The sequence below is a fragment of the Helianthus annuus genome, chromosome 10, assembly GCF_002127325.2.
Source record: "Helianthus annuus cultivar XRQ/B chromosome 10, HanXRQr2.0-SUNRISE, whole genome shotgun sequence".
Lineage (NCBI taxonomy): Eukaryota > Viridiplantae > Streptophyta > Magnoliopsida > Asterales > Asteraceae > Helianthus > Helianthus annuus.
In genome coordinates, this window is record NC_035442.2 from 48028481 (window position 1) to 48039846 (window position 11366).

Consider the following 11366-nt stretch of genomic DNA (forward strand, 5'->3'; position numbering starts at 1 on the left):
ATTGTCAAGAACTCTTACTATCAATCTTGGATCCCGAGACGACTCACACACTCTACGATGGACAATGGATGATGGTGGTGGATGATGGTGTTATGGTGGTGGTGGGTGGTGGATGAAGTGTGAGAGAGGTGGTGTGCCAAGGGATGAGTTGGAATGAAACCAAGCACTCCTATTTATAGGCTGAACAGAAGGCTGGGCATGGCCCATTGTCCGCTGGACACGCCCCCGTGCCCGTCTGACACTCTCTCTCTTCATTAATTGTAATTCGCAATTACAATTAATGCGCCTGATGTACTTTCGCCACGCCCCTGTGCTCACTGGACACGGCCCCGTGGTGGGCAATAGAAGCTTCTACAGGTTTGTCTTTTCTGCTGCTTCTTGGGCAAGGCCCCGTGCTGGCTGAGCACGGGGCGTGTTCAGGCTTCTGTTTTCTCTTCTTTGCTTGGGAGGATGCCGTTGAGGGTTCGGGCAGTCTACTTTTATTCCTTTTCTTGTATTTATGTTAGAATTAGCTGTCTTTTTGCTTCTTTTGTGAATTTGAGCTCATTTCATCCTGAAAATACAAAAGGAAGACAAAAACACTCTTTTTCCAACATTAGTACTTAAAAAGGGTTAGTTTTATGCCTTATTTGATGTAATTTATATGTTGCATTTTACACACATCACCGAGGAACAATTGGGTAGATCTATTGAGTGTGGGCAAGCTCCACTCCTGGTCCACAAGATCAGTAGGAGTGCTTTTGTGTCCGACTAGTCGCGCGTCACTAGGATTAGTGTTTCGGAACGACATAACATTGTCAAGGGTTGGTTGTTGGCTTATGTCGTCATGTATATTAACGTAATTGCAAAACATTAGTTGGTCAACGAATTTCATTGACACTGTGCATACCGATTTTTATACAAAGTTATCAAATGTTTTAAAGATCCGTTTATGTCTGTTGGTGCATGTTATGTGACAACAGCTGTGGATTGGTCTTTGGATATTAAACAGGATTGGATCATGAAGACTTAAAGAAAAACGAGTTCTATGAAGCCCAATCAAGTCCAAGTTTGTATCAAGTTTATTAGGCCCAAGTTTACGTAATAAATGTAATATGGGCAAAGCCCAATTCGAGTTATAGGATGTGTGTATATAAACATCATTTAGATTGAGTTTTAGGGTTAGACTTTTAGACATTGTGTGAGAGTATTCGAAATTGAGAGAGTTTTAGAACAAACAGAAATCGGCTGTTAGGTTCTTGGAGATCTTAGTGATTGTAAAACGTTTCTAAGGTTTGATAATCACAGAAGATCAGTTTGAAAGTTTGTGTGTTCGAGTTCTTATTCATCTACACGTTTCTGATTCTGTGTTCGAAGGTTTATCGAGGGGATTCCGCACCCTTAGTAGATTAGCAGTCTTGTTACGATCTATACAGGATTACAGGGACATACAATGTCAAGCAAAACCTGTGAACTCACCGACTTTATCGTTGACTTTTTGTTTAACATGTATTTCAGGGAAGTAAAGGAAACGATGCATGAATTTTTGGATGTCAAAGAAAGGATACAAGAAACGATGCCTTTTGGTAGGGTTTGCCTCATGTATTTCACCTTCGTTCGAAACATAGCGGTCAAAGCCTTGTTATTTGACAACTATATTGTGTTTCTAAGACTTTTGTGAATTTGAAAACTTATGGTTTATGTTGTGAACAAAATACTTGGCCTTGTAATGACGTTTCAATTTATTATATATTTGGCATCGTTGTTTCTTTTAAATCAGGTAGATGTTTACACTATCGAATGCAATATGCTAAGGAAACCTTTCATAATCACACCTCGCGCTTCCGCTACGAGCGGGTGTGACACATAATCCATCATAATAACATGAACATTGATCCATGGCAGCTTAGTTTGAGGTAACAAACCAATTAAGTTGTTTGAAATCGACGGTGAAATCAAACCTTTTTTCCTTGTAGTTTCTTCTTATAGCTTTTAATATATCAGAAGATTGCACATTAAAGGTTTAACATGATCTCCATTCCCAAATTATCAACTAGTAATATATGCATTAACCTATATGTTCAAACCAACTACTTCTACTTGTAAAAAAAGGACAAAACCCCTGATTAATGTACAAAGCTAGACTCTAACATCACTTTAATATGATAACATCAGCGGTTTCAGTGGTGTATCTTGCAGTGGCATTCATAGTGAAATGGGATGGCCTATGTTTACAAATTTTATGTATATCTGGTGTCTTTGATTATGTTTCTTGTAGTGTAGTTGTTCATCTTGCTGCTGGAGTCACTGAGCATAGCAGAGTTATCTGGTTCTTCGTTTCGATTCTATAATTGACGAACATTTTGATCCTGCACCAATTCACAGCAGCATTCAAACGTTAGTTTGCTACATTTCCAACAACAAGAACAAGAACAAGAACAAGAACAAGAACAATAACAATAACAATAACAATAACAATAACAATAACAATAACAATAACAATAGACTTTCTAGCAGTTGAAATGGAACCAATTATCGACGAACATTCACAAATGAATGGTGTTTGTCTAATTAAATGAATGAAAAAATTTCTTCATGTTCGTCTGTTTATTAAATAAACGGACTTCTCTTTGAACATTTTACTAAACATTCAGTATCAACACATATCATTTTGAAAGTAAGGGGCGCTACAACATATATATCATTTGCAAACTTTGAAAAACTGTTATTTTTCTCGAATTGTTCGCACTTGTAAACGTGTACTGAATGGTTACATTTATAATAATGGTTACAATTAAATAAGTGCATAACAAATAAGTTTATGTTTGTCGACGCTTATAAGTCATAAGTGAGAACGTTGTTTCTACAATTATAAGCGGAAAACTTGTTATAATTTAATCTATAGTTCTTCATGCTTATAAATGAAACACGTTTATTATAAGAGCGAACAACTTAAGCAAAACGTGTGATCAGATGATGTACTAGTGTAGCCATGAAGAGAACGTTACTATATTGATTAGTACTCTAAGTTGTAAAGGAAGCTATAATTGACCAACCTGTAAGTTATTTACATCTCTGTCACGAAATGGATGTTCTCCTGAATCATTGTTAGTCTGATGCAACACGTTATCTGATTGTTGTACCTCGTTCGTTTCAGAATCCGTCTGAGGGTTTGACAAGTTTAACAAACTTTTTCTATCTTTTTCTACGTCTAGATCATCAATGGTAGGGACAGAATCTTCATCCGAAAGCTCAACCTGCATGTCAGAAACCATGGAATAGCTTACAGCATGGTGTGATTTCTTGTTGTTCCCATAGAAGAAATTAATATCAGCTTTTCGCTCATCATATGAATCAGTTTCCTGAGGTTTTATTTCGGTTCCTTCTTCTTTCGGATGGTTACTGACGATGCTATCATCTGAAATTGGACTATCTTGTTGCATATGTTTGTTGTCATCTTCATTATCTGCTAGAAAAATAAAAATAATCTCAAATTACATTGCAGTTTTAAGGTAGCAAAATCTACCTTAAAGTTTCTATGATTGGTGAAGTGTATTTTGTTATTTTTTATGAACTTCAAAATATGTAGTTTTATTCTTAAAGAGTAAACTGCCATTTTGGTCCCTGTGGTTTGGTCAATTTTGTCACTTTAGTGCAAAACTCAAACTTTTTGCATCTGGGTCCCCGTGGTTTCAGTTTTATTGCCATTTTGGTCCAAAAATGAAATCAGGTCATTTGTCTTATAAAATCCTGTTATTTTGTCATTTTCCGCAGGGGCAAAATGATCATTTTTTTTTATAAATAAATACCATATTTTATAAGACAAGTATGACTTGATTTCATTTTTGGACCAAAATGGCAATAAAACTGAAACCACAGGGACCCAGATGCAAAAGGTTTGAGTTTTGAACTAAAGTGGCAAAAGTAACCAAACCTCAGGGAACAAAATGGCAGTTTACTCATTCTTAACAGTTTGAAAAGATGTTTCTGTTACGCGCAATGATCCATTATTCACATTATTTACGTTAAGGAACAGTAGATTGAGCAGGAAACAGCATATAAGAACAAGTAGTGTGAAATGTACCTACCAAGGGTTGAAGTTACAAATCCTATGGCGGACTTCTGCTTGTCGGAAAGATCTTTGTAATATGGTATTTCATGTTTGTCATGCGCGATAACTGAACGCGATAAAGCACCTAAGCTAAAGCTTTGATGTCTACTAAACACGGGCTCTTTCGGTTGAACAAGTGTGAATTCTTCATGAAAGTTATCTCCAGTAAGATCCAGCTTTTCTTCATGAGGATCATAAGGAATGTCAAAAGGATTGCTTGTTTTTATCATGGAAGATGGAGCTGAACCAGGAGATTTTTTACCATCTGATTTATCTTCAAGAAACGGATTTATTTTCGTGGTTTTTACCGCAGGGATTTCAACATTTCCTGATGATCCACTTTCCTCAAAACCAAGATTCTTTCTTGATCTTCTTCTCACCATCAGACTCTGCAACCTCTTATTTCTTTCGGCTTCTGCAAGATCGAGATCCCTCTCATTCTTTTGATCATCTTCGGTCCATCGCACAACCTTATTATGATCTTTTGGCTTGTCATCATCTTCAAGACGATCCTTATCAACCACTTGAGGATGAAAATTTTTAACCTTATCATTTGAGGATGAACTTTCACCTTTTCCAACAAAAGATTCAAAATTAAATATATCGTTCGACTTTTTCTCGGACAAAAGATCATGTAAACTCTTCAAGAAAATATTATCGTTGTCGTCAGCATTTGTATCGTCACTTTTCTTTAGGGTGTTTTGTCGAATAAGGCGACTACGATCACTATAAACAGACTTAAAACTCCTGCGCGACTTTGCAAGCCTTTTCCTCCTATCATCTTCAACTTGTTTATTAATCTTTTGACGATCGTTGTTACCCGATAAAACTCTCTGAACAAGAAGCGGAAATCCAACGAGAGGGACAGAATAGATTAAAAGTTTGAAGACAAAAGGGAAGAACAGATACAAAAGAAAGAATAAGATCACAATACTTGTAGGAATTGGATATTTCTTACAACAAAATACACAGGTTTTATTCCATATGTTCTTGATTTTACATCTAAAATTTTGATCATCATGACTTTCATCCATGACTTATAATATATCCCTATTTTTGCAGACTATATCATCACCATAGCTTTCGTGTCGAATCTATCGACACAGTTAAACAAAGGTTATCACCGAAAACACACAAACCCTTTCGTAGGAGTATCGAAAGGGTGGACAACGGATCAATGTCGTGTGTATCATATGAATATGAGAGAAAACAATGGAGATTTCTGTTGTATGTTTTATTTTACAGGATCTAGAAATGGATAATGAAAGATTGTCTGATTGAGAAGTAATAGATTTTTTAGGGGTTACTAATTTTGGAGAGGATTCTTTGGTTGTGACTTTTTTGGATCCTCAAAATCAGGACTTCCTTCACTTCCTAAGAATAGAGATGCACAAATCGGGTTTTTTTAGAACCTGAATCCGGGTACGAATCGGGTCCGGGTTTGGTCAACAAAGTCAAGAACCGGATAGAGAAGGAACCGATTCTGGGTATGTTCGGGTTTTCGACCAGGTTTTTTTTGGGTTTTGGCCAGTTCGGGTCCGGGTTTTGACAGGGTAGAGGTGGAACTAGGTCCGGTGTTTCAGGATTGGGCCCGATTCGGTTCCTTTTCTACACCCGGGTTCAAAACTAGTATGTACCCACGGATCAAGTAGGAACTGGTTCCAGGTCAGGCTAAAGGGTTTTTTTGTGCATCTCTACCTAAGAACACATACAAAAAACATATTTTGAAAGTTATTTATCGTTTGAAAAAGAACATATTGGTATTATTAGTTTAAATATCATTATGGAATTACACTTTCACAAATTTAAGCGTAAACTGCCATAATGATCTCTGAGGTTTGGTCACTTTTACCACTTTAGTCCAAAACTCAAACCTTTTGAATCTGGACCCCAGTGTTTCAATTTTGTTGCCATTTTCATCTAAAATCAAAATCTAGTCAGATTTTTCAGCTAACTTAGTTTTCATTCAGAACTCTTCAACAAATTGTTGTAACAATTAACATTCTAAATAATTATACTCATATTTCATCACAAAATCATCCAAATAAGGCAGCAAAATTCACCAAAAAAACAAACCAATTTCATCAGCATTTCTTTGACAAGTTATTCTACATGTATATTGAATTAAAATTAAAAATAAATAAACCACCACGCTCACTTGATACTATGCAGATTGTTCTGTTGTCAAGAAGCTGCCTGAAGAGAAAAACTTACTCAGGATAAAATAATGTGCATATTGCATGATATTGAATATTCATTATCTAGCAAGTATTAATAACATAAACATACCTTCGAGGATATATATGATCCAAGGGAACCATATACTAACTATGAACCTTAAAGCATCTTACATAAGGGAACAGTTGAAGAAGTTCTTCCCGGCTACGTCTCTACAAGGGTATAAATATTAACGAATGATCTTTATTGTCATACGGTCCAAAATAATTCATGAGAAGCATAAAGATTCCATTTTTAGATAGTTTCTGAGTTAAGATTGCCCTTTTTGCTTAAACTAACAATACCAATATGATTATGAATCCTTCCCTGGGATTCCGTTATATAGTGTTCAGTGAAGTCAAATCTGACTCACCTTAATGCCAATACATCCATTCACATCAAGTGTCGTGAGTGTGTTTGAGCAGAATTTCGAGAGGGCTTCTAGGCATTTGTCAGTTACCCCGACGATTCCAAACAAGCTGCATATTTTGCAACCATCAATAATTAAAAATTTATAACTAATGAAGATGCACAAAGAACAGATCTAACAGGGCCAAGAAAAGCTGATCCTATAGGTTGGACCGTTGGAAAAAAGCCAAGAAAAAAAAAACAAATAAAGAGTGAATGTAGCTGTTTGGTTGGGCCCAGGCCTGAATTTGAAAAATGGGTGTGCTTAGAGGTGCACAAAATAAATGATTAAATAACCGAAACTGTAACCGGTTAATGGTTTTTTTAACCGCAGATTCATAACCGGTTAGGAATTTTTTAGAAGGAACCGGGTTTTAACCGATTTACAGGGTTAACTGAAAAAATAGAAAAAATTATAGGAAAAAAAAAACCAATTAATTAACTGGGACAAAAGCGGTTATCAACCGAACCAGTTAAAGTGAATAACTGAAAAAAAAATGCAAAGAAAACCAGGTTAAAAATGCAAAAAAAAAAAAACGGTTAAAGTTAATATAACCGTCGTTTCGGTTAACGGAGCCGATTTCTCAAAATAACCGATTTGTGCACCTCTAGGTGTGCTTATAACCAGGCTTTCATATACAGATCGAATGCAACTTCCAGACACAACCAATACTCGACTCTTAGGCGAGTGAGTTGTTTTAGATCTTAGGTTCGAATGGGCCTCAGAGGCTCCAACTAACTCAAGCCCAAATCCATTTGTGCATATCGAGAAACCATGATAAAAGGCTAAGAGCGTAATAACTTCTTAAAAACTACTGAAAAGTAAAAAAAAAAAAAAAAACTAATCGCTCAAAAGATATGGAGATGAATGTATCAATTTACCTAAGAAATTCAAGAGAAGTGCAACCTTGGCCTATAGCGATGACACCCGCATCAGTGACACGCACACACCTTTAACAAAATTAATGTTACATAATTATAAAAAGAAAAAAAAGCATATAATGATCCTGTGCGATTGAATAAAAAAAGAATTACCATGTTAAATTGAGAGTACGAATGTTTTTGCATTTGGCTATAGAGAAAAGCGCTTCATCAGATAGATTCTATCATCAGAAAGTGAAAACATAAACTTCTATCCAATAAATAATAACAATAAACTAATCTTGTATGGTAAATGAAATAATGAAGCTATACCTGAGCACCGCAAAGATCTAAGAATCTGAGATGGGCCAAAAGTAACATTTTTTTATAAACTCCATCTGTAAAGCTAAACAAAATAAATGAATTCTTTTTAAATCAGATTATCCCAACACGACATAACTGAGTCAAAGTTTCATTTTGGTCAACACAACTGACAAGTTACCTCGAAAGTGCATAAAGATTTAGGCTCTTGAGGCCAGAGCACTTGACCATTACATGCTGTAAGCCCCCGTCTGTTATCTTGACGCACCTACATAATCAAGCATCCAAAAATGCAAAAAATTAAAATAAATAAAAAAAGAAAAAAAAAACTTTGAATTTGATAACTTTTGGACCTGGTCATAAGTTAATATGTTGATATATATTTATACATACACACACAATAATATATCAAAATAACACACCGAGTGATATCAAGTGACTCCAGATGCAGATAACTCTCGGAAATCATTTGTAAACTTTTATCTGATATACCCTGTTATCAGCATAATTGTATTTTAGCATATAATATATACCTCCAAATAATTCAAAGAGCAATAGAAAAAAAGTATGCTGATAGAATATTAAATTTTTAGGTCTCTTCAACAATGCACTTGAAATATACCTTACATCCACTCAAGTTCAAATCAACAATATGCTTGCAATTATTCACAAGATGTGATATACCAACATCTGTAACCCTGAAACAACGTATGCTATCAGAAAGAATAACATATATACATGTGTGTGTATATATATGTGTGTGCGTGTAAAGGAAATCAAGTGAAATTTGAAGTACCTTACATTCCAGTAGATGGAGAATATCTTCAAAGAAGGACAAGCTTTGGTAATAGCCTCAATTCCATTGTCAGATATTTTCTGGCAGCCGTTAAGATTCAAATGCTCGAGGTTGCTGAGGGCACCTGAAAACTGAATATTGCACATGCATCTTCACTTATAATAACAATGCCTTAGAAACTATAAAAGGGTTCAGCAAAAGATTAGAAACAATACCTGGTTTCTAAGAATGCTCAAATGTTTATCTTCAATGCCTTGTGCAAACTCAAGGATTATATGTTTCACATTATGATATCTAGTCTGCAGTGGGTACAAAATTGCATAATGAGACAGAAAAGAAACTTAATTTTAATGTTTTGAAGATTGAGCAAAACTACGATAAAACAATGAACTTTATAACGGACAATTTTCGTTATCGATTTCTAGAATGGATATATTCAATATTCTGATGCTTTAATAGTTTAATTACTTATTTTCTGCACTAAAATGTTATTTTTCTGCATTGTCATGAGATGGCATTTGTATGTGGTTTATTTGTTGCAATTAAGTTCAATAGAAGAGCTTGAATTATTGAATCCATTTAGACAATTTGCCTGCTAAATGGTTCATTATTTTACAAAATTAATCGGGTCAGATTCTTATTGATGCGATGCGATTGATAAGTATCTAGGTTTTGTTCATTTGAAAGTATTAGTTGTAGTTCCTGTTGTATTAATGTATTATATGAGTGCACTCCTCTTTACGCTCATATCATTTATTTTATTCCGTTTCCTTCTAATTGATCGATAAGTATTTGGGTTTTGTTCATAGCTGAATGGGTCAAATTCTGGACCGGGTGCTGTTGGTATGGCGAGTGTACTTTTGATATGTGGAATATGTAGTTAATATCCCGATATATCAGTGATATATCGGTTATCGGTCCCCTGCCGAGATAGCGGTACAAAATATTGGTCAGAATATCAGTACCGATAATATCAGCGACATTGTCCGATATTTGACCGATATAGGACTGATATTTGATCGATAAATCACCGATTTTCCCGATATCAGTACCATTCTTCTTAATTCTACCGTTCATTTTTCTTCTGCTATTAGTGTTTTAAGTCTTAAATGTTAGTTTAGTTGTTACTGTTAAATGTTAGTGTTTTAAGTCTTAGTCAGTTCTTACTTGTTACAATTGTTAGTGTTAAATTGCTATATATATAAATTTAGCATGATATTAAAATTACCGATATCCCACCGCGATAACCGATATCTCAAATATCGGTCCTTGACCGATATCCGATATTTTACCGCATTAACTACTAAGGGAATACATGTTCAATTTTCAGTAGCAAGCTAAAAAAAATACTGCTGTTCGGCTGCAGATTCAGCAGACAGCAGTGCGTCAGCTGGGAAGTGCGGTAGTGGTGGGAGGGGGCAGAACAAGTGTACGGGCCGTCCACACACTGTTATCGTTGGGTGGGAAGCAGAGGTGCTATAGAAAACCACTGCTCCTCCGAGCGTAAGTCCCACAGGCAGATGATGGGGCAGGGTGAAGTTGCCGATGTTGAGTGCTTTAGTGCCCTACTTCGGGCCTTAGGCTATGTAGAAAATCTCAACTTACAGAGGAGATATTCGATAAAATCACAAGGTCATTAAAATGTACAGCAAGTGTAGAAGCATGGTGGATACTCGGAGAGTATTTATTTGATCATCCGTTTGACAAAACTATGATCATAAATGGGTAATGGGTATCCAGCAAATGCTTTAGAGGATGATGGGTAGGAAATGTTTGAGCATTTAAAATAAATATAATACGTTTAAACTGTATCCATTTTTTCAAAGCCGTTCTGACCTGACCCGACCCAAAAATATCACTTTTTAGAGCGGCACGGCACATTCTGACCCGAACCCATCCTGACCCGACCATTTTGCCAGGTATAGATGACCTACCAAACACATTTTTGTTATGTGAACCAAACGAACCCTAATATCCTATAACAAATAAGAAAAATAAAAAAATAAACAGAACTTAAGAAGAAAAAAAAACTAGGGTTTATGGAAACAAACCAGCGAAAGGGCAGCTATAAGTCGATCTCCAGCATTATTCATCTCATGAAAATCAAGAAGCTGATGAAATTAATATAAAATAATTTAGAAATTAGGGTTAATGATGATGATGAAATTGAAAGTACCGACCAGCCATAGGGAAGGGGAGGTAAGGAGAGTGCGATTGAGAGAAGAGGAGACGAGAAGGAGAGAGATGATGTCTGGCTGAGGAAGACGAAGTCTGCTGGTTATAATCTTCATCACTTTCGGAACTGTTTCTCGACTCCATACCTCCTCACTCTCAGTCTCCCCCATTTTCTACTTTCTGATTTCTTCTTTTTTTTCTTTCCCATATGAGGAGGTTCTAAATGCACAAAACTTTGGTTTAGGGATGGCAATGGGTCGGGTTTGGGACGGGTTTAGGTAATCCCAAACCCAAACCCGGTTAGATAAGCTTGTCCCAAACCCGTCCCAAAACCCGTCGGGTTTCTAGCGGGTAAATACCCATTGGGTATCGGGTATACCCGCGGGTTTCGGGTAAACCCGTTAATTTAAAAAGATTACTAGTTGGGTATACTCATCTCAAAACCCATTGGGTATTTATCGGGTAACTACTAACCGGTTACATTTTGTATTGTCATTA

At 36.0% G+C, this 11366-nt stretch overlaps 1 protein-coding gene across 4 annotated transcripts; it reads right to left on the reverse strand.

Moving 5' to 3' along the window:
• Positions 1-2018: 2018 nt before the first annotated feature.
• On the reverse strand, positions 2019-11079 carry LOC110885553 (F-box protein At3g58530). 4 transcript variants are annotated; one of them, XM_035978932.1, is made up of 13 exons: positions 10874-11079; positions 10745-10804; positions 8909-8992; positions 8694-8824; positions 8520-8595; positions 8320-8390; positions 8079-8165; positions 7910-7982; positions 7751-7818; positions 7598-7666; positions 6681-6786; positions 6380-6480; positions 6087-6282 (listed from the first exon to the last, which is right to left on the reverse strand). In XM_035978932.1, exons 1-12 carry the CDS (start codon positions 11036-11038, stop codon positions 6415-6417), a joined length of 1056 nt encoding a protein of 351 aa, XP_035834825.1. In that variant the 5' UTR covers positions 11039-11079; the 3' UTR covers positions 6087-6282; positions 6380-6414. The 4 variants fall into 4 exon arrangements, with proteins under 4 accessions (XP_035834824.1, XP_035834823.1, XP_035834825.1 ...); XM_022133250.2 differs by having other exon boundaries at positions 6087-6286; positions 10874-11078; XM_035978931.1 differs by lacking the exons at positions 6681-6786; positions 7598-7666; positions 7751-7818; ... (6 more) ...; positions 10745-10804; positions 10874-11079 and adding exons at positions 2019-2348; positions 3036-3445 and having other exon boundaries at positions 4068-6282; positions 6380-6389.
• Between the last annotated feature and the right edge of the window lie 287 nt (positions 11080-11366).

Excerpts from the sequence above, each read along its gene's own strand:
- LOC110885553 (XM_035978930.1), bottom strand. The coding sequence starts at position 5,124 with ATGGATGAAAGTCATGATGATCAAAATTTTAGATGTAAAATCAAGAAC. Across the intron at positions 3,449-4,067 it reads ATTTGTAACTTCAACCCTTG|CAGATAATGAAGATGACAAC; the intron begins GTAGGTACATTT and ends TTATTTTTCTAG. Across the intron at positions 2,349-3,035 it reads GAGATGTAAATAACTTACAG|GATCAAAATGTTCGTCAATT; the intron begins GTTGGTCAATTA and ends GAATTGGTGCAG.